At 34.1% G+C, this 24311-nt stretch overlaps 1 protein-coding gene across 1 annotated transcript in view; it reads right to left on the bottom strand.

The window, feature by feature from the left end:
* Positions 1-24311, bottom strand: part of Trdn (triadin) — a 322095-nt gene that overhangs the window by 1481 nt on the left and 296303 nt on the right. The window contains exons 30-36 of the mRNA XM_051175313.1: positions 21508-21534; positions 20794-20832; positions 19754-19798; positions 17662-17685; positions 6271-6309; positions 3656-3691; positions 1828-1866 (exon numbers count right to left, since the gene is read on the bottom strand). Coding sequence (XP_051031270.1) covers positions 1828-1866; positions 3656-3691; positions 6271-6309; positions 17662-17685; positions 19754-19798; positions 20794-20832; positions 21508-21534 — 249 coding nt within the window. The remainder of the gene's footprint in view (positions 1-1827; positions 1867-3655; positions 3692-6270; positions 6310-17661; positions 17686-19753; positions 19799-20793; positions 20833-21507; positions 21535-24311) is intronic.

The raw sequence follows: 24311 nt of genomic DNA, 5'->3' as shown, positions 1-24311 counted from the left end.
CCTACATTAAAGACTCATGAAGATTGGGATATACAACTACGATGTTAAGATAAAAATGAGCAAACTGTTTTAATATAATAAATTTCAGGACTGGAAATTTGTATTGAAAAATATTGAATGCATTTATTTTAATTTTATTTTATTTTGCTTTGTCTTTCAGGGGAAATTTTTTCCCTGTAACAATGGCTATCCTGGGTTACTTAGTATGTGTCCCAAGATGGTCTTAAACTCAAGGCAATCATCCTGCCTCAGTATCTAGAGTGCTAGTAGTAGAAATCATTCCAGAGACTTTTAATTACATTTCTTCTTTTGTTGAGATAACTTTGGATTCACATGAAATTGTAAGAAGTTATATGCATATTCACCCAATTTCTAACACAGACAGGATGAAAAGGAAATAATTGAGGACACAATCTATCTATTGAATTTTCTTTTAATGCTAATTTGTGGAATAAGAGATTCAATTATTGATGCAATTTAGTTGAAAATTACTAACAATAGTTTGTCAGTTGTGAGGCTGTGGTAGCTTGGATAATAATTGCATTTTCATGAATTTTACAATGGTATATGAAATGATCATATCAAGACTGCTTACACTCCTGTATGTCTCACAGTGTGATTGTACGAAGCATCCTAGTGGTCCTTTTTATATGTTGCAGTCAAGTCAGTAACAACAGCAACACTAGCAGCACAGAGGGTGTCCAAACCTCTCAATTAGTAAGCCACCTCAGCAAATTCCTGCATGAAGGAAGCCATGCAAATCTATAGAAATTCTTTTCCCAGATAAAGTATTATGTGTGATGCTTTATCTATTGCTTGTTCTAGTTTGTCTGGTGAAGGCTTTATTTAATACATATGTGGATCCATGATTTATTGCTTTCCCATCTGAACAAAATGTCTGATTTGGAAGCACTGGGATAATGAGAATCTTAAGCACTGAGTTTTGGAACTGAAAGTGAATTCTTGATCGGAGATGTCATTCTGTAAATATGTTTCTCATACTCGGTAATGAATAAAGCACTGCTGGCCAATAGGAAAGCAAGATAGGTGGGACTAGGAGATGAAGAGGAGAGAGGAAGTAGGAAGGAGGAGTCAAGATAGAGAGACTGGGGAGACGAGAAGCTGCCTCTCCCCGGTAAGATAAGACCACGTGAAAATACATAGAAATGGGTTAATACTTAAGACAGAGCTAGCCGATAAGAAACTAGTAACTGGCCAACAACATTATGTCAAATACAGAGTCTCGGTGTGTTAATTGGGGCTGGCGCGGCAGCGGGACAAGACCAGCGGTGGGAAGAAAAACCTACTCCTTACAAATACTGATTGCACTCTAGAATCAAAGATGCCAGAGACTGATGGTTAAAAGCTTACCAGGTATTCAGGAAATGTCACAAGGAACTTTGAATCTTGGGAGTGAATTGCCTAGAAACTGAATTTCTAAAACCTATTCCTACATTTTAAAAAAGTTGATTTAAAAAATTTCAGCACATCACTTCTACTGATCTGTCAGACAGCAGACAGGATTTCACATATAAGCAAGATTCAGCCAGAAAAAGCCATGATCAAAATTGTACAGAATGGCTTGCGATAAATGCCATTTCAGTCATTACTTGGAGTTGCTTCAACCCAGCACCTTTCCTGACACAAAAATGACAAGTTTATCTTTGAAATATAAATAGTTTACTTTAAGGTTATTCTTTGGCCCAGTGATAAAAATCATTTTTCTTCAGTTACTGTTCTTGGGAGGCTAGAAGTTTAAATGTCTAAGTAGTGTCTGTATTATTGGAGGAGGTAGCTGTTTTTTTTTATTATTTAATTTAAACTTACTTTTTTGCTTCTTTGTGGAAGAAACATCATCAGTTACTTCTAGTGGAGAAAAAATTAAATGTAAGATTAATACATGCAGAGATATATAGCATGCACTCAACTTGAGTCTTTTATTCATGAGACCAGTATTTTGGTGGCAGAAAATACCCTTCTTTAACACTCAAGGTTTTTATTTAGATGCAATTCAGACTTTTCTTATAAAGATGAGTACCTAGGCATAGAAACATGCTTTTGGCAATTTTACAAACAGGAAGGCTGCCCTATTGGCTGGGATGCTGATGGATGGGGATGAACTGGCAGATACTCATTTCTTTAGAGTCAGTCTTTGATGGTATTAGGTATTAGGTAATAAAGGTAGCATCTACAGAAATAATTCTGACTCTTTAGAGATCATTCATTTTTGTGTAGTGGAGAATGCATTTTTCTTTTAGTATTTCAAAATGTCACACATAGACTGTTTTAAACAATTGTTACTTCAGTGCACTATGAGAAAGCAGAATTCTTCCCTTTGGGGTTTTGGTTTTCTTTAGCTCATTCAATACTTCTCTTCTACTGTCTCCTGTTTATCACAACTGCTCCATTCTCTTCCTGTATGCAACTGATTTTCTAAGCTTAGTGATGGAGTGTAGCATTTTTCATATTTCACTTGACACAATGACTATTAGACCCATCCATTTTGCTGGAGACAACAGGTTGTGGGTATTTTTGTTTGTTTTGTTTTGGTTTTGGATAAATAATAACCCATTGTGTTTATATGCCACAATTCCCTTACCTTTCATTCACAAACAGGTACCTTTATTCATTCTGTGCTATAGCTATGTAAATAGTTTTGTTACTAATATGAAGTGCAGGTATCCTCTTGTGATAATGATTTGTTTCCTTCACGTATGTATTCAGTAGTAGAATTGACAGAAGGTGTAGTAGGTCTAATTTTAGTTTTAAAAGTATCATAAATTGCTGAATCAATTGTCATTCTCACCAGTTTTATACATTACCAGTAATACACCTTAATACAAGCTTAAACCTAAAATTTATTTTTGTAAGATTTGGGTACCCATTTACCTTACTGTGCCTCTTCTCAAAGCAGTGTTTCCCACATTTTAGTGAAGTCCGGGACCAGTTACAGACATACATGTCATAGCAAGAAGAATTCTTGGACAAGTTTGCTATCCATAGAATATATTATAAATAGATCAGAAAATGACTGTGTTGGAAAAGCTTGAATTCAGAAGCTAGGAGCCTCAGAAAACAATGACAAACACTCAGCCAACTCGTTCCAACTCTCACTCTCCAGGTAGAGATATTTGGGAATATTTGATCTGGAGGTTGCAAGTTTTTCTGAGTGCATATGCTTCCTCTGTGTGTGTGTGTGTGTGTGTGTGTGTGTGTGTGTGTGTGTGTGTGTGTGTCTTTTCTAGGTCCTATCTCCCCTTCCTTCCTTGTTATTTTTCCCTTTATCAGAAAGCTTTTGCTATAGGTGACTTTTTTCTTAATTAAGAGAAATTCTTGACAAAATAATAGTTTTATATGCAATGAAGTGATAATTGTGTTATAATTAATACACATGATACATTTAAAGACCATTTCTGTAGGTCAGACAATAAATGATTGTTAGCTGTAAATATTATCCATCTAGTTCTTTTTCAATATGCAAGGAAATGCATATTTTATAAAAAATACAGAATTATTAAAAATAAGTCTACTACAAAAATGTTGATAATTGTAGCAAAAGATTAAAAACATTAAACTAAGACAAATGAACAACAAACAACATATCATTACATCCTCGAGAGAAAATGTGTAAATGAGCCAAAGGTAACAGACTCACCTTTGTCTTTCTTTGAAGCTGGCAAGTCTTTGGAATCTTCTAGAATACAATGATGAAAAGTAAATCACAGTTTAAATTCTTTTTGTTTTTCAAGGGAAAATACTCTTCTTAAAGATTTTAACGAGTTACTGGTCAGTAATCTAAATGCAGCTTCCAGTTCAAGTGTTCTGACTTGGGAAATGGGTGTAGAGGGAGCAGCACTGAGCTGCTTCCAAAAGCAGAGGGACAAAGTACAGGACACACAGCCATCAAAGTACGGCACACCTCATATCAAGATATGGGACACATCCCATCAAAGTGTGGGATACATCCCATCAAAGTGTTTCTAAGCACTTTAAGAGAATGAAAAGACAACTTATGAAATGAGACAAAATATTTGCAAACTATATAGCTGATAGAAGACTAATATATAAAAATATGTGCGTCACATGCCCAGACAGAAAAAGACAGCCGAAGTAAGCATATTCATAAAAGCTATATGCATGATCAAAAGATATATAAAGATAAGATCAATAACCATGTCAAAATTCACAAACTCAGAAAGGCTAGGTAACAAGAAGTGCTAAGGGGGGGGGGTCACTCAGGTCTCCCTGGGAAGGGGAAATAGAAGCGATTTCTTGGGTGATCTGGGAACGGGTGGGGATTAGAACATCAGAGATCATTTGGCAGGGAGGAGGGAGTGTAAAATGAATAAATATACATATTTACAAAAATAAAATAATTAAATGAATATGTAAATAAATATGTTTCAGATGCATATTTTAAAAAGAACTGTCATGTAAATAAATAAAAAAATAACTATAAGACATCCCATGTCAAAATGACCATTAACAAATAATGTCAATAACAAGTATTTAGAGAAGGTACTTGAAGTATGTAGCTTGGGTCTGGATCCCAGAACAAACATAACATGTAGCGGTACACGTATGTAATCCTGGCCCTTAGGGTAAGAAAACCGGAGATTAGGGTAAGAAAACTCTGGAGATTGCAGATGTTCGCAAATCAATGAGCATCAGGTTCAGTAAGAGATCATGCCTGAAAAGCTAAGGTGGAGAGCTATGCAGGAAAACACCCGTCATGCACACACAGTTTTGATATATATGTGTATGCAGCTTCAAGAACCAACACATGCATATGACCACAAAAAACACTTGTATGCTCATACCACACACACACACACACACACACACACACGCACACACAGACACACACACACAATACTCTAATTCAACAGATTTTAATGTAAAGTTCTTACTATAAAAGTTAATTGAGTCAATCAATATGTAATCAGCTTAATCATTATTATATCTTGATTCATATGTATATTAAATCATCCGATCATATAACTCAAAATGTACAACTTGTCTTTACCAATTATACCTCAATGAAACTAGGAAAAAAAAGACATTTAATTTGAGCTGAAACTCAAAGATATAAACAGTAATATAAACAGTAGTTCAGTTATATTTTGAAAATTACTTTGTCATTTATATATTCTGACTTGCAGACACATAGGGAATCCTGTGGAAGGAATTTTGTATCAGAGACAACACTAACACAATGTTTTGATTTTAATCACAATCTTTTAGTACTTTTAATTGTTTTATTTACTCAGAGTTTGCATACCATATTTTAACTAATAAATGGAAAAGGGGTAAGATAAGACAGTATTTGAATTTTCTCTAATAGAATAGAAATGTGATCTTTAAAAAGAAACATTGTTATGTAAAAAAAATGGAAAACAAAGCAAAATTTCTAGTGCCATTTTTATAATTTGTAATTATAGTTTGAATTTGCCTGTTTTAAAGTGTATTTAAATATTATCTTAGCTGTGAATCTCTGCTTCTACTTCCATCAGCTACTGGAAGAAGGCTCTATGATGGAGTTTAAGGTAGTCATCAATCTCATTATAAGGGAAGGGCATTTAAGGTAGCCTCTCCACTGTTGCTTAAATTCTTAGTTGGGGTCATCCTTTCAGATTTCTGGAAATTTCCCTAGTGCCAGGTTTTCATCCTCCTGATCCCTCGTTTTTCCTCCACCCTCCCCTTTCTCCTGTCCTATTTCTCCTACCTCCCTCCTGGTCCCCTCCCCCCATGCTCTCAATTTACTCAGGAGATCTTGTCCCTTTCTGCTTCTCTGGGAGCCCATGTATGTCTCTCTTAGGGTCCTCCTTGTTTACCAGGATGTTTTTCTCTTGTCACTGTGTGCATGTGTGTGTGTGGGGGGCATTCCAGGTCCTATCCTCCCCTTCTTACTCCTTGTTTTCTTCCTTTATGAATTTTACCATAGATGACTTTTTACTTAAGAGTAATTCTTGATGATACATAGGTTTTCCCTACTTGGTAAACTTAGCTTTAAACATAATAATCTTTAAAGGATTTCTGGAGATTAGTCAAAAAAAATCTCCTGATAATTACTTTTAAATATTGTCCAGCTAGTTTTGTTCAATATGTTATGAGGTACATAGCTCATAAAGATATAAAATTATTAAAAATAATTCAACCACATAAATGTTGCTTAGAAATTCCAATAATTGTACCAAGAGATTAAACTTAAACAAGCAGCAAAACATTGCACACTTGAGAGAAAATGTATAAATGAGCAAAAGGACTCACCTTTGTCTCTCTTTGGAGCTATTGAGTCTTTGGAATCTTCTAGAGAATAAAAATGAAAAGTAAATCACAGTTTAAATCCTTTTTGTTCTTCAAGAGAAAACATCCTACTAAAGATTTTAATGAGTTACAGGTCAGTTATCTAAAAGCAGCTTCTAGTTCAAGCATTCTGACTTGGGAAATGGGTGGAGAGGAGGCAGCACTGAGCTGCTCCAAAAGTAGAGGGAGACATCACTTCAAAATGTTCTAAGGCAGAAAGTAAACAATTCAGAGAGTAAAAACACAACTTAAATGAGATAAAATATTTGCAAGCCATATAGCTAATGGGAGATTATTATATAAAAACATTAAATAACTTATATGCCTGCAGAGAAAAAAATAGCCCAATTAAAAATACCAATAAAATATGTGCACAATGTAAACAGGACCGTGAAAATGTGGTCAGTCTCATTAATTGTCATGGAAATGAAATAAAACTCATTAGAAGATATCGCATCAGGTCAGAATGACAATTATCAAATAATGTCAAAAAACAAGTATTTAGAATAGAAGAAACTTTTTTGTGTCTTTCTTTTTTTGATAATTTTTTATATAAATTTGAAACAAGATTGTTTTATTTGTCAGTCCCAGTTCCCACACCCTCCCATCCTCCTCTGTTCCCCAACCCCCACTAACCCCCATTCCATCCCCTTTCTGCTCCCCAGGGAAAAGCAGCATGAGAATTTGGATTTTGATGCTCAAAATCAACATAAAAGATCAGGTGTGGTGGTACACATATGTAATCCTGGCCCTGGAGCTTGCTGAGAGCTGGTCCTCCCAAAACAGAGAGCATCAGGATCAGTATAAAATCCTACTTCAAAAACCAAGATGGGAAACTATGGAAGAAAACCCCTCAAATAGACCTGTAGTTTCAACATGTGTGTACACACGAGGACCTACACGTACACATGTACACACAAAAACACTTCACACTCACACACACACACACACAGACAAAGAGAGAGAATTCTCTAAGAAAGCTATTGTAATGTAAAATTCTTACTACATAAGTTAACTTAGCCAATTAATATGCTAATTAGCTTATTCGTTATAATTATCTCTTGATGCATATGTACACTAAACCTTCATATTATATACCTTAAAAAGTACAATTTGTCTTTACCAATTATACCTCAATGAAACTGAAGAAAAAAAGACATTAAACTTTAATTACAACTCAAAGACACAAACAGAAACTTAGTTCTATTTTGAAAATTACTTTGTCTTTTATACATTCTGACTTAGAGGCGCATATGGAATACTTGGAAGCAATTTCAAATCAGAGACAACACTCATACAACATACTGGAGCAATTTTTTGATTTTCATTGCAATCTCTTAGTACTTTCAATTGCTTTATTTACTCAGAGTTTGTGTAACATATTTTAACTAATAAATGGAACAGGGGTAAAATATGCCAGTATTTGAATTTTCTCTAATAGAAAAGAAATGTGGCCTCAAAGGGAAAACATTATTATGCAAAAAAAAAAAATGGAGAACAAAACAAAACTAGCACCATTTTCATAGGTTGTAATTACATTTTGAATTGTCTGGTTTTGAAGTTTATTTAAATATTGGCTTAGCTCATTTATATTCTGAAGAAGTGGCCATAATCTTAATTCTTTATTAATAATTGAAAACGATGCCAGACTATCTAAATGAAAGGAAAAGATCTTCCTTTAGGAATTTGAGCACTTATATGAAATTTCTGCACAAAAGCAAAATGGTACAAGATCCTTCTCCATAAAAACATAAAAAACAGTTTGTAGGTTATAACATACCCAAAACTAAGAAACTTATTTTCAGAAGTGGTTTTTCCTTAGGATGAACTTTATGTTTAAAACATTTAATTTTAGTATTTTAAATTTGTACATATGTGTCCTTGTGAGTACAGTGCCTGTAGTGTAGTGGTCCTCAACCTTCCTAATGCTGCCACTTTTCAATACAGTTGCTTGTATTGTGGGGACCCTCAGCCATAAATTGTTTTGTTGTTACTTCATAACTGTAATTTTACTATTGTTATGAATTGTAATGTAAATATATGAAATGCAGGATGGTCTTTGACAACCCCTGTGAAAGGGTCATTCAACTCACAAAGGGGTTGTACAACCCCCAGGTTGAGAACCGCTGCTCTATAGGATGTCAAATCTCTTGAAGCTGGAGTTACAAGTGTTTTTGAGTTGTGTGTCTGATATGGTGCTGGAAGCTTAGTTCTGTTCTTCTGTACGAGCAGTAACTGCCCTTTAACTGCTAAGCCATTTCTCTAGCCCTCAAAGCTTACTCTTTAACTGGACACTGTTCCAAGAGTGAGAGACCTCGGTACACTCATTCATAAATGAGTTGTCTTCATCAGACCATCAGGGAACTACACGAAAGAGGAGGTGGGAAAATTGTAAGAGCCAAGGGGAATGGGAGACATCAAGGAAACTGAGTTCCAGACACACCAGGATGAACACACCCACATATTCACAGAGAGTGTGGCAGTATATACAGTGCATATACAGGTCTAGACCAGATGGGGTCCCAACTCCGAGATAGAAAACAGCCATGAACCTCCTTATCACTGGGTATAGAGATCACACCTAAAAGAGGACTCATGTCCAGCACTAGATGGTCAACAGAAAAATGAATGTAAATGGTATTTCTGGATTTGTCTTGCAATGCTTCGTTGAGGCAATTTATTTATTTATTTATTTATTTATTTATTTATTTATTTATTTATTTTTACCTTATTTCTTTTGCTTATTTCTTATGGTTTGCAAGTTTGTGTTTTTATGGGTTTTGTGTATGGTGTGTGTGTGTGTGTGTGTGTGTGTGTATTTGTATACATGTTCATGTGTCTTAGTAAGCAATCACATCTTGCAGGTTAAAGGACTACCATGGGTTTCCGTCCAACCTTATCTGGGACAGATTCTCTTGTTGGCTGCTGTGTATGCCAGCCAGGTTACTCGGTATATGAATGGTCTCTGACCTACATCTTACCATAGGAGAGATAGAGTACAGGAGCATGCCATTAAGTCCATCTCTTATGTGGGTGCTGGGGATCCGAACTTAGTTTCTCATGCTTGCCCAACAAGGGCATGAGTTATATGTCACTTGGAAGAGTTAAGTAACTCCAAAGATCTGCTGAGCACACTTGAGAAATGCTACTTCAAATACCAAACCTAATTTCTCTAAAATAGCCAAGGTATTACGAAAAAGAGATCATGAAATACGACATGTCAAAAAGAAAAGGGACTATTTAAAAATAGGTATGATAAATTCTGATCCTTTCTAATTGAATTCACAGAAAAACTCAGACGTGTTTTGCTAATGTCTAGACACTTCCTAATCTAGTCAAATTGTCAATCATGATTATCCAATGCACATTTAAAAATACATAATTTTCCTCTGATATGTTCATACAGCTCAGCATGTTCTTAGCAAACACAATAAATAAGTAAAATCTACCTAAATAATGCATGCATTTGGTACCCTCACAGTTACTATATCTTTTTTTTCTGCTAGAAACCTCTTTGAGTAGCCACAGTTCCAAGAGATATTCATTATTAAACATCTGGGAACCTTAGCCATAAACTCAAAGGAAATTTAGTCTGGAGATTTATATTCATCCACACTCCTCTTGATTCATTAAATTGAACACTTTGCTTTGCATTTCTAGAGATATTCAATATATTCAAATTATTTTTCAACTCAGTTTCTGAATTGTGTATAAACGAGTTAATACAATATTATATTCTATGAGTCTATATTTTCCAAAGAAATCCATTACATCCACCATTGTTCAAAGCAAGTCTTAGCAGATTATTTTTAGCCCTCAAGTAAGAGTGCCTCCTCTTATACATTCTCTCATTCAAAATGGTCATGAGATTGAAAGAAAATTAACTGCTACACTGAACAATAGACACAGCAGTCTTGAACTTGGCTCCAGGGAATAATAAAGTATGCAGAGATAGCTCACATTTGGAATTTTACACACATCACACAGTGATGCCTAGAGTGTTGAATAAACAGATCTAGTCTTTTCAGAGTGTCCACGCTGCCACTCTTAGAGTGAGATGAGTGTCTTGAGGGCAATGTCAGAACAACTTATCATCACCCATAAACAAATGCGGTCATGCTTCTGTGACCCAAAGTCTAATCAGGAAAAGTGGCAAACATCTCACCGAATGCACTTTACATAGAAGTTCTCAGAGTTGGCAAAGAGGAAGAAGTGTTCAGAATGATTCATACTCCGAAGACTTCAGTCAAAAGTGACTGTTCCATTGTCAATGTCGGGAGCAAAGGGAATTCAGTTACACTTGCTTTAAAAGTTGAGATGGTTTTCAAATCTAACCCAAAAGGCACGGATTATACATTCTCCCTAGTAACTCATTTCATAATCTACTTTGATACTGAAGGGTAATCTGCCCTTGAGTGAGGAAGAACCAGGCCTACATGAATGGTCAGTACCATCGTCCTCACACCCATGTGCAGAACTAAATGATCCATGAGCATAGTCCTCACATCCACGCACAAAACTAAATGATCCATAACCATCATTATGCATCAAACACTATTTGCATACATCCCTATTTTGTGTTAGCTGATATTCCCAAATGTTGTAGACTAAATATTATTGCAATTCAAATTTTTAACCAAACTCCAGAAATATTAAGTAAGATTATAGTAGTCCAGGAATATTGAGAATAAATTTTCCAAATTTATACTAAAATTTCTAAATCTGAGGCCCCCAGTATCAGCAGTCACTGTCCCATAAAACAATTACTAAAAATTAGATGTTAATATCTTTATATCAAAAAAAAATCTTGATATTACCATTTTTCAAGATTCCACCCCCACAGTTAACCCCCCTGCAATGATTAAAATTTAGGATTTTATAATCAGGATCTCTATCTTTTTAGTTATATAATTAGCTTATAAAATAGTATGATGTTAAGACAGATGATGCTTCTCCTTTTAACTTAGAAAAGTGCATATTAATACTCAGTTAATATCAGACTTGTGGAAAATAACTAAGAAATTTTAGGCATTAGTATTTCTGATCATATGCTCACCTGCACACCCAAGAGCTCATAGACTAAACAACTCAAAAGAAAGTTGCCTTTTTATTGAGGTTCTAACTCAAAGTAGAGAAGACCTTAGCTGGAAGATGTGGGTCTCTATGTTGTACAGGATATGCAAATCCATTGCCAGTTAAAACTCACAAATTAAGCTTCAGTGTAAAGTGTGGGGGCTGAGGTGCTTTTCAAAGGTAGAATAGGGCAATGAAAATAGAAAATAGCAGTAACGCATAATTTAAATCTTCTCCATGTGTTTCAAAGACATGGGTAAAATAGATAAACACCAAGCACATGCTTATAACTAATTTAAATGGACCCACAACCCCCTTGGATGGAAACAATGGCTAAAACCTGGAACGAATCAAAACTATGAAGGAGGAATTGAGCCAAACAAACAGGACTATGGGAGTAGAGAATAGAAACTCACAAAAGGTGCATAACTGATGCTGCCTTGAGTTCATCTGCTGAAGAGGGCAGGAACCTTTGACTACTTCCAGCAGGAAAGCACAGTGAGCCACCTTGAAGGCAAGCACAAGCCTCTCGCTTCTGGGTGCTAACCAGCTGTAGCTCATTTCCATGATGAGACCTCATCAATGATAAGAAACTGTTTTACTTGTAGTAAAAGTGTGGGAGGCGGGACAATTGAGATAATGACCAATAAGAAATATGAGAGGAAACAGTCATTTTTAAAGGTATTTTTTTTCCCTGTGGGGTTTTAGTTTATTTTACAATGACCTTACAGTACAGAGACTTGGATTTTAGGATAAAATTCGTTATAATATTAGATCATGTAGCTGTACCTAAGGTCATCCATGTATCAACTCCACTGTTGAAGCAAATTATTAGACTAGTTCTATAAATATTTATTCACAGCCTTTTGTGTGAACATGAATTCCTTTAACCCTCCAGGGAGGTAAATGGTGGGATTTTAATGTAAACCTGATGATATAAAAAAATAATAAGGCAGTTTCTATGATGTCTGGACCATTTTCATTCCCAACAGCAATTTTAAAAGTTCTGGTTGCTAAAGTTCCTATTCCTTTTTTTTTGTTTTGTTTTTTGTTTTTGTTTTTAGTATTTAAAAAATTTAGTGACTCCAGTGCATGATGAATGTTATGTAATAGTGGACTTATCTACATTTAATTAGTATCTAATGATGTTAAATATTTTCTTATACTAAATGGTCATTTCTATGTGCTTTTTGGCAGTTACTATTGAAGTATTTTATTTCAAATTTCATAAGATTAATTATTAATTGTTTTGCCATATCTAATAGGTATTGATTCCTTTGTGACAGTCTCATATATTCATGTATTTTTATGAGAAATTGGTTTTGAAATTATTATATAGGTGAGGATGATCTTGAACTTCTAATTCTCTTACCTCTATCTCCTAAGTAAACCACCATAAATGTTTAAGTGGTGTTGGAGATTAGACGACATTTTCTGCACATTGAGGATTATAACAAGTTTCTTCCCAGCTCTGAATCATATACTAGTGGAAATTACAAATTATTTTTCTGTATGTAAACATGAATCTCCTATATTTAGTCATTTACCTTTCCCAGAGAAATGTAGTGAACGTGTCAGAGAGCAAAGGCAGAAAGAAATGATAGCCTAACAGAAAGAAAGAACACTCAAATTGGCCACAGAATTCTCCTACCCTAACAGTGGAATAGAAATGCAATGGAGTAATAGACTGAAAGCTTCTCTCAACTTGCAAGGAGAGACCCAACCTATGTTGCTCTGTGCTCAAGGACAACAGGCTTTCAGGCTGCGAATAGTAGAATTCATCCACAATCATCACTTTGGAAAGCTGGTAAAAAGGGCTTGCCAAGTGGAAGATGATCCCTAAGTAACAGCAAGACCTTGTCTCTTTCACCATCTCATCCCCACTACCCTAATGATAATAAAAGGCTAATTTTAGGATAATAGAGAATGATTGCTATTAATGAATGAAGTGTGCTCCTCAATGACTTTACTGAAGGCAATTCTAAAGAAGATGCCACTGGAAGTACGCACATTAAAACATAGAAAGCAGTTAAACTGGCATAAGTAGAGACATACCTTGACTCACAAAGAATACAGATAAAGTCAATATGTTAGGTTTTTTTTAAAGGACTACAACTAGAGAACTCGATTATCATATAAATGACTAGATGCAATTGGACTTGTATTTTTAAAGAGATTGTTAGTAAATGTATAATGACTTAATTGTACAAACTAAAATTTCAAAGATAACTTTGTAAATAAAAGAAGTAAAGGAGACCTCTTCCATAGTAGTAGATGATACAAACACATTTAAAAAGGAAAAAAGTAAGATTTGAAATTACAGAAGACTTTTATTTTGAAGACAGCATATTTAAGTTAGAACTTCTTTTAAATTAGAATAACTCTGTGAAAGTGTGAATAATGACTATTCAAAAACACATGGGAACCTAAGAAGCATAAAGTTAAGCAGGAATCTCTGAATGCAATCTCTAACCTGTGGCATATTTCCCATGCTCACAAACACATGCAAAATTAGAAGGACAATTTATAACATGAAATGAGAATAATAAGCCAGGGAGCCCCAAAATGATGTTCTATTAGTCCTTGTCCCTGACAAAATTCATGGAATGTAGAAAATTCGACAGCACAGTGCTGGTGGCAGGAAATGCATTGTGTGCTATTTTATACATGTTATATTTTACATACTGAACTAGTGTCTGAAACAGAACCACTCTAATTATTTATATATGTTTGCAAGCTTGGTCAAGAAGACATAAAAATCAAATCATTATAATCAGTAATAAGAACAAGATGAATAATACTACTCAATAGCAATACAAAGAATACCAATTAATGTAAAAATTTATACTTGATAAATCAGATAAAATGTAATTATTTTTTCTGCTTTTTTATTTTGTTTTGTTTTTATGAGGCACAGATTCTCTATGTAGTCCTCTCAGTCCCAGAGCTTTCTCTGTAGATCATACTTGCCTCCAACTCAGATTTCCACCTGCTTCTATCTCCCAAGTGATTGAAACTGATTAAAGAATAGACTGAACAGATTCTTAATAAATAAAATGATTGTATTGACAATATCTGAACAACAAACAGAATGCTTTCAAACTAAACCCATGTTCTAGATAACACCACTGGTTAAGTCTACAGAACACTTTAAATAATCCTTTGTTTAGTCTTCCAAAAACATAAAAGGAGAACATATATAATTCACCCATTCTATGAGGCAGTCTCACTCTGAAATCAATCCCAGACCAACACACCTTAAAAAAATAACTATGGACTACTATCCTCTCATAAACTGAGATGTAAAAACTCTCACTCTCAACATAAAACCATCTATATACAAAATCTATACACCAACCAAGCAAGATATATTCTAGAATGCAAGTTTGATTTAGCATCAAAAACTCAATTACCGCATTATACCATTGCTAGGCCAGTAGACAGTTATTTGCCAAAGTCCAATACCATCACTTCATGATTGAAAAAAATCCAAGGAGGAATATATTGGAGGGTTTTCCCCCCTCTTGATAAAGAGCTAAAATATACAGCAAAAACAGAGAACAGTGATATCTCTTAAATCTTTATTTGCATATTACTTTCCGGCATATTGATGTTATGAGGGATTATTTTATGAATGAGAAGGACCTGCTTTTCCTTTTGATTTAAACAAGCCCTGATATCACTGACTGAAATGACAGAAAGTCAGCCATACTTTAAATCTTACACTGACAGCACCGGGATGACTCATTCCTGCCTCCCCAGCACTTTTAACAAACCAGAGTAGGGAGATTTAATAGCCACTTAGTTTATACAACGCCATTTATACCTTGTTTGGACTTTGGCCACATTTTAAGTAAATGAATAAAGCTTACATTGGCAAGAATTTCACAAATCCTATTCAGTAGAGTTAAGTAAACAGTACACCAAGACTTGCACTACAACTACATCTTAATTAATAAAACCATTACATTTTTTTTTTTTTTGAGCACAAGAAATGTGACTGGAATGTATTATACAGTGGTAAGACTAATTCACTTCTTTAAAAGTTAAAAGGCTGATATTTTTTATTAATTAATTGCAAGGTAATTTTCTCAGCAACTTAACCTCTTCTAACATTAATTAATTTTAGAAGTGAATGAACTCTTAAGCATATTTTAAGATAGATTTTTATCACTTCAGAGTTCATAAATTCATTTCATAAAGAAATAGGGCTAAAGGTGTGTTTTCTGTGCTTAAGAACTTAAGAAAATTAGGTGTTTTTTTTTCTGTATGTGACTCAATTACCTATTGACTGAGTCAGTAATAGTAAAATTATTATTTGAAAAATGGAATCCATATCTCACTTAACACTTCATGATAATTTCTAAGATAACTTGGAACAACTGACACCTAAGTGATCCATCCTACTCTAATATGGAAGCAAATTACTTACCTACTGTATTTATATAAGAAAAATCTTAAGTTTAAATCCTTAACAAAATACTAAACCACATAACAGATACTGTTTAATTCATAGTCCTGTTTGAAGCATGGAACATTCCATTCTGCAGTGTTACTTGTATTGTGGAAGCCCTGATGTGTGAGAAGACAGGTCACTGGGATGTCTTCAGGCATCCACCCTGATTGAGCACAACAACACTTTTTGTTCTCAAACTAGGCTTTTCTTATCTGACAGTATTTCTTCCCTTTTCTACAGCACCATGGACAGTCACCATACCCATTGAAACACTACAGAAAAGTAATTACCTAATCTGTTAATTTAGTTAGAGGACCCAGTCCAGCCAGCAGATAAGAACGACTATTTCATAAACCTCCATTAGCAAGAGAAAAGTAAATGATGACAAATATAAATCATCACACTTAAAACAACATTCAACATCTTAAATAATGTCAAATAGGTTGAGGGAAACAGGAGTTATTGTTATTTACAAGCTACAGTTAGTGTTCTCAATTATATTAATCTCCCACTCTTATCATTTTCTCCAGTCGTTCACATCCTAACCATCCCTAATGGTACTACTTTCTCCATGGAGCCTGCTCTTGTGATCCTTAGCTTTGGGGGCTATAGAGAATGGATAGTACAGCTTTCCAGGGCTCTCCTTGAGACTCAGCTATAAATCGTGTCCTTACATCCATGAGATAGTTCATTAGACTTATAGTAATTCTCCTTTTTTAAATTACCGGAGACGACATGAGGTTTATTACTTTCAATCAAAGAACTTTTGAATGACAAACTTGGCAAGTTATATTTCTTAATTATTTTTTAATGTTCTCTTCTGCACTGAGCTAATGGATAAATAATCAATAAATATTTAGAGGTGCTTAGTCCTTGTGACAGCCATTAACTACAGTGTTTGAGGAATTGAAACATGGGTATTACAAACTTAAATGTGTTATAAGTATAAAATACACAGACAACTTTAAAAATTGCAATTAAAAGGATGTGAACCTGTATGCTTACTATATATTTTTAAATGATATACATGTATCAGATCAATTATAATATTAAAATATTTTCACTTACATTTTAAAATCATTGTTATCTATCAAAATAAAAATTACATGTATAGCTTCACTGTACTTATTTTATGATAATCCTAATTTTCAATGATTTTTTTCTTAAATATGGAACCATGGGAAAGAATAAATATGATTATTTTGATTAATTTTAAAAAATTTGTAGATTCATATATATTTAGGATGCCCAGAAAAGTCAATGTGTGTATTATATTCAATTGAAAAAGGAGGCAGGGTGATTGCACACAGACAAGGAGACAGAGTATTATGTTAGCTTAACAGGGAGGCAGGCTTGGCTAATCTCAGTAGGAGTGATCTCTGAAGAGGAACATTCTTCAGGCTGAAAACTTTCCAGGATGCAGGACACAGCTCTGGTGGGAATATCCTGCACAGACTGTCAACATTCCCATGACTGACATTCATCCAGGACTTCTGTAGCTTCCAGCAGATGAATGTGTAGTCAACTGGATTATTCCAATTCAGGACTGAACTGGAGGAATTATTTTACTGAGGTTGTGACCTTGAGCAATATACCTCGTCTACACCTTGTCTATTGTCCTCCCTCCACATTTCTCTGAAGTCACCTCTTCAATCACTTGTTTCCACTACTATGATACCCACCTCATCTCATGCTCGAAAAGATAGAGTGCTAACCACAGACTCAAACCTCACAAACATTTCCTTCTTCGGATGTTTTATCCTAACTACACTACAGCCACATATGTGTACCAAAAAGAATTTATCGCCAACACTAACAGTACTTACTTGGTATTTTTGAAGGTTTTTCTGCTGAAAAGAGAATATATGTTTTGTTTTATTAAAATAATGAAGCAAGGGATTTGTAGCCTGTATCAATGGACCATATAAATATATCTAATAGCTTTGAGTCTCTTCCCTACTGATTAAGAGTAAGTGAACAAATACAGCTTTCCATTGCCTGTGAAACGTTTCTTTGAATAGTGCAGTCTCTACTATAGATGAGGATATGCTAGTATCAAAAGAGCCATTCTTCTTCTCAGTTGTCAAAGAATTTAATTTTCTTAAATACTCTTACTAAAATCAGCAGGACCTTTTTTAAAAAAAATTATTTTGGTTCAACTGTAATTATAGATAACTAGAATAAAATTATTTTTCATGATGTAGTTTATGTACACACTTTACAATTTCTAAACCACATTGAGAGTTGCTTCCCCTTCAAAGATGAAGAAAGGCAAGTAACTGCCAATTACATTAAGAGACTAATGACTCTGTAAATGCATCATACAAATTGGATATTTTTCCTTTTAGTTTTCAGTGAGTGATGATTATTTGAAGTAGTGCATCTCATTAACTGTATGTTTATAGCATGAAATACACAGTGATGTGATTATTTAAAATGCCAGAAGATAGGCTACTTTGTTGGGAAAGGAGATGGGTTATATCTTTTTTTCTACCACCATTTATTGAATTTAAATGCTTAGACTTGAAAATACAATTTAAAGGAATCTGCATTACATTTATATTTGATATCTATACAGTTGTTACTATAGAATTAAGAATTGTGAATAAACAGGAATACAAATTTTTTTAAAGAAAATAGTTTAAATTGGGAGATTGTGTTTTTGAGTTTACTGTAGCTGCATGCCTTAAACAGAAAATCTCAAACCTAGACAACTTAAAAATCTTCACTAATAATTCTCCTTTACAAATCTGATGTGATTAAGGAGATAGAACCTACAAAGGAACCAAGTGGAAACTAAGATACAATGAGCTATCTCTTAAATGAACAAGTAATGCTTCCTCCTCATGGTTACTTGGAGCTGTGCTTTGAGAATTAGCACTTCTTCTCCACTGAATGCGATGGTACTGTCTCAATTATGCATACCTACAAGGCAAAATGTGCTTCGGGACATCCTGCCTTTTGTTTTGTTTTTGTTTTTGTTTTTTCTTTTTTTGCCAGTTGCCTGTCCTCCCTTCCCTCCCTCCCTCTCTCCCTCCACCCCTCCCTTTCTCTTACCCTTTCTCCCCCCTTGCATGCACCATGACCACCCTCCCCTCCCACTCCCCCACCCTAATTCCACATGTTGGGCAATGCCATCCAGGAGGGTTCATGTAAATCTGTCAAGTCATTTGAAGTAGGAAATAGGACTTCTCTCCTGTCTCTAGGTTAAGGGAGCATCCCTCCTGCCTTTTGAATATACATGCTACAAAAAGCAACAAAGAGACCTGATGGAAACCAGGGCTCACCTTCCTCTTCACTTATTCCAGGGAAAAAGAATGGCTTTGGTTGTGCTTTTCAATTGTTCTTGACTAGGATGGCCTAAAATTATATCACCTCTATTACATAATTAATTAATAAGGTTTATTTGTTGTTTTGTGATAGTATCATCCAAACACATAACTTTATTTTAAAGAGAAACAATCTACCATTTTTATGCTGGCATTTTCCAGTTTATTGCTAGCTTAAATTGGTTGAAAAAGTCAATTTATAAGTAAAATACATGCAAGATGCTAATTTTCTTTAGCCACAATAAAATGCATCTCAGTTGAAGTTGTTTTAAACTAGTATAAGTATATATAAACATTGATATTATTCATGCAGCTAAAGTTTTTTTTGTAATAGAGAAGCTTTTTCCTCTAGCATGAATAAAATATTTCACTGAATATATGCACTGATAATATCTCTTCGTATTTCCTAACTTTCTGCTGAAATATTATCTTTCTGTTATATTTTCTGTTTGTTCTCTCTCTCATGTATTAGTAGAAAGGCATATCTCCAAACTTCTTAAAAGCATTATTGTTAATAAAAATACTGTCGAGTACTATATGAATTTCCATAGCAACAATGAACATGAATATTCATAAAGTTCAAGTTTACCTTTAGTCACATTGTGCATCTGAAGATTTTCTTGTCTTGTGGGAACTGTTTGTTAAAAATGTATATTAAAATATGAAGCTTTAAAGTAACATTGCATTAAATATTTGCCTTATTTTAAATATTAAATTTATGAGAGTAGAATAACTTCAGTGTTATGACTAGTTTCTCAAGGAATTTTCAGCAATTTGTTTCACATTGAACTACTATCTAATGAGAATAAGTAGTAACAAGATGATAATTCTCTGTTACAGTGAGAGATACAGTAGCAATGCAGTGATATAGAGGATTAGTATTTGTGGAAAACAGGTCCACTGAGCACTCGAATTTGAATAAAACGAACTTGTCATTTTTATTATTGGCAATCATGTTTTCATCTTGGTCTGATATGCATTTCTTAGATAATTAAAACTCTGTAAGTTTTCCAAGTGATTATAGTAAAACCAACCCTGACTGTATGATATTAGATATCTTACTAATGTAAACCTAATTTTAAGGGGAAAAGAAAACTGTCATAGTATTTCCAGATTGTCTACCAGTGAGAAAATAAACAAATGCTTAATTTCAACAATTTATCTCTCATTCATTAATCTTTTGACAAAGACACCAACACATATTCACCAATGTTTTATTTAAGTTAAAACAATACTTTTAAAGTAAACATATTAAATTTTACTTAAAGATAATATAAATAAAATTTTACTCAATCTGTTCTTGATCATATATATTTATTTTTAGTGTTCTTCAGTTAAAAAATGAATATCTTAAATAAATCTTTTACACATACTTCTTGAAGTTTAGTAGGGAATTTGGAGTCATCAATATCCACAATTCAAAAATCAAATGTATGGAGTTCATTTATCAATAGTAGGTAGAATTTGCTTCAGGATCTAAATTTCTATTACTTTGATGATTAATATCCTTATAAACCTATACCTTTTGAATGTTGAACTAAATTTCTGATATATTCAATAACATCAGGCCAGCATTTTCATAAATTACTTTTAGTTTTTGAGTCATTCACATATAAATTTCCTGTTTACCTTTACTTTCCTTTTCAGATTTTTCAATTTTCTTTTTCCCTAGGAAGAAAAAAAAATAACATATAATAATCAGCTTATGAAGCATACATTTTCATTCATTCTATGACAACTGATGATGACACTTGATCCCATGAGAAGGGATGGGTGATCAGGGATGTGCCATTTCAAGATGAGTAAGGACATAGAATGGGCTACTTATATTCAGCTACCCATATATAAAATGCCCTTTTGTTTTTTAGTATGTATTTTGAAGGAAAGGCTATGACATTAAAAAGAGATATTCAAAATAAAAACAGAAAAAACAAACTAAATTTTCATGGTCTCTGTAGATAACTTAGATTTGACATTGTGTAGCCATTTCTCATACTAATGAAAGTAACCAATGAAAAAATCACTTGGGATGGCTAAATACACTGTGGAACTAGATTAGCAATTAACAGTATTGACTGACTTATGGTTTTCTTTAGTGTTATTTTAGGCAAGAGTGAGAAATAATGAGAGAAAATTAAATATATGGTGGAAGTGTGAAGTATGTTTTTCATTTGTTCTTACAATTGGGTTTGGGAAGTCTGTCTTTGTCTGCAGATGAGAACACAGAACCTGAGCATTTGGGTGATTTTATGTCTGTTTATGCTACACAGTTAAAGAAAGCCCCAGGTTTCAACTGCTTTCTACAATTCAATATCAATTCATTTCAGAGATTAAAATATTTACCTGAGTCTGTGACTTCTGATGTCCCCTCTTTAAAGAAAATAGTTAAAACAGAAAAAAATAAAAGAGAATAATGTTTATTTCAGTATTCTGTATTTTAGTTCAGATATTCTTATTAAATCAAAATAGACAAAATGTTCAAAATGGCAGAGAAATATTTTGATAATGGATACTGATAAAGTGTGATGAGACATCTACCTTGAAAATGGATTTATGGTACAAAGTTATTAAAAACCATCCAATATGATACAGGTAAGCTGTAAACCATGTAAAATTCCAATACAAACTTTAAAACTTTGCTGCATCAATGTTTAGCTTGATCTCATAAATGTGTGCATTATCCATTAACTTTTATTAAATTCCCATATATAAGATGCTGTGCCAAAGGGATGGAGGGGAGTTATAAAAAATAGTGGAAACTCTAGTAGCAACTGCAATTGACTTAGCTCCCAATGACATTTACCTTTAGCTGTAACACTGCTTAAACAGTCTGTCTTTTCTCCTTCAGCTAATTCACAGACTAATAATATTCTAAATGTTACTCAGCAAGTTTTACACTTTTAAAATTATATGAAAAGATCAATATTTGCTGAAACCAAATCTTTCCAGCTATAAAGACACACCTCTTAAAACATTAATTTCTAGAAAACATACTTAGTTATCAATCCTCTATAAAATTCTGGAAGTTACTTCTACAGTTTGAGAAGAAGCAAAATATTTTTAATAATGACTATAAGAAGTTTGTAACAATAATTTCATGAACAGAATAGTGATGTGAGATGTGAGATGTCATTCTGTAAATATGTTTCTCTTATTGGTTAATGAATAAAGCACTGTTGGTAAATAGGAAGGCAAGATAGGCGGGAGTACGAGGCAAGGAGGATTCTGGGAGATGTAGGAAGAATCAAGATGTAGGGGCTTGGTAGAGAGAGTCTTGACCCACTCCCCAGTTAGATAAGATCTTGTGGAGACACTTAGATTAATAAAAATTGATTGATATTTAAGACAGAGCAAGCCAATAAAAAACACTAGTAACAGACCAACTGCTTTATATCTAATACAGTGTCTCTGTGTGTTATTTGGGGGCTGATGTGGCTTTGGGACCAGGCTGGCGGGAAAACATCTCATAACTGCATAGTATTTTCTTATATAGCAAACATTCTATTTTACCTTGGAACCCTTTTTTGGTAATATTCTTTATATCAGTAGTGATTGTAAGGGCAATATTTAATGCTCAAGTTTTATGCTGGTACTCTTTAGAGGAAATTATAGTTGCACTTTTAAAGAATGTTATAATGTTGTTAGGAAGGTGATTAGTCCTTGGCATTTAAAAAGCTTAAAATGAGTTCCCTTTCTGCCTCCATTCCCTGCGGATTCACCAGAACCTTATATGGAGCCACCATTCCTCCTCACAGCATTCGTTTTTGCCAGCCTCCAGTACCCAGTGGCAATATCTACCTGGCATCCCACTGACCAGCAGGCATGGGAGTCAGATAGGTGATCTCCACTCTCCTTCCTGTCCTCTATTCCCAATTCCCCAGTCTTATTGTCAGCCCCATAGCTGATCATTTGCAGAAATCTCTCTTTTTTTCTCTGCCTGAATTACCTGTGGATTCTGCTTTATTTCTAAGACAGAATCAGCTTTCCTCCTCCCTTTGGATCATTTCAGAGCCCACTTCAAGCTCATCCCCATTTCTTCCTATCAACTCTAATACCTAGAAATACTTTCTAACCAACCTGAGGTATCCGATGGCCACAACTGACAGGGACAGAGAAGTATTCCCTACCAGGTAACCCAGACTACTAGATCCAGCACAACTTTCAGTCACAATTGACAGAAAAAGACATTTTGTGCTAAACCAAAATGTAAGCACCATATACAAATCTGGTTAAATAGAGGCTCTAGAATGAAAACATCAATGTTAGGAGGTTAACCTCATCTAAGAAAACAAAAATCATCTCAAATCAACAAATCAAACATAACAGGGATCAACAACATAACAGGGATCAAAAAAAAAAAATAGCTGTTCATTGATAGTGCTCAAGTTTGGTGTTCTCAATTACCCAATAAAAAGACAGACTAACAGGATGCAAAGATAGGATCTATCTTCCCTGTACCCAAGAAACACACTTTAACATCAAGAACAGACATAATCTCAGTATGGAAAATGTTATTGCAAACAACTAGATCAGACAAAATAGACTTCAAATTAAAACTAATCAAAAGAGTCAGGAAAAGACAATACAGAATTATCAAAGGAAAAAAATCTATCCTGAGTATAGTATAATTCTAAACTTTTATGCACCAAACATAAGGGTACCCAAGTTCATAAAGAAACACTACATATCATATTACTTACTCTATTCACAGTGATGGTGAATTCTGTATGTTACTCATGCCATTAGACAGGTCATGCATACAAAAAAGAGCTAACTGATATCATAAGCCAAAAGGGCCTAATAGATCTTTACAGAACACATGAACACAAGAAATATATTTCCTTCTCAATAGTTCTCATTAGGAAGTCTTTCCTAAACTGACCCATGCTCAGGCACAAAGCAAGCTTCAACAGATACAAGAAAATTGATGTAACAACTTGTATTCTATCAGCAGCAACAAAAACCACATAAAGCTTCCCAACTCATAAAAACTGAACACTACTGAATGAAAAATTGCTCAAGACAGAAATTAAGAAGGAAATTAAAGACTCTGTAGAATTGTGTTAAGATAAAAACACAAAATATCCAAATATACAGAACCCACTGAAGGTGGCAAAGCTCAATCAAACAAATGATAGCTCATGCCA

The sequence above is a fragment of the Phodopus roborovskii genome, unplaced genomic scaffold (assembly GCF_943737965.1).
Source record: "Phodopus roborovskii unplaced genomic scaffold, PHOROB, whole genome shotgun sequence".
NCBI classification, from domain to species: domain Eukaryota; kingdom Metazoa; phylum Chordata; class Mammalia; order Rodentia; family Cricetidae; genus Phodopus; species Phodopus roborovskii.
This window is presented reverse-complemented; position numbering and strand designations above follow the sequence as displayed.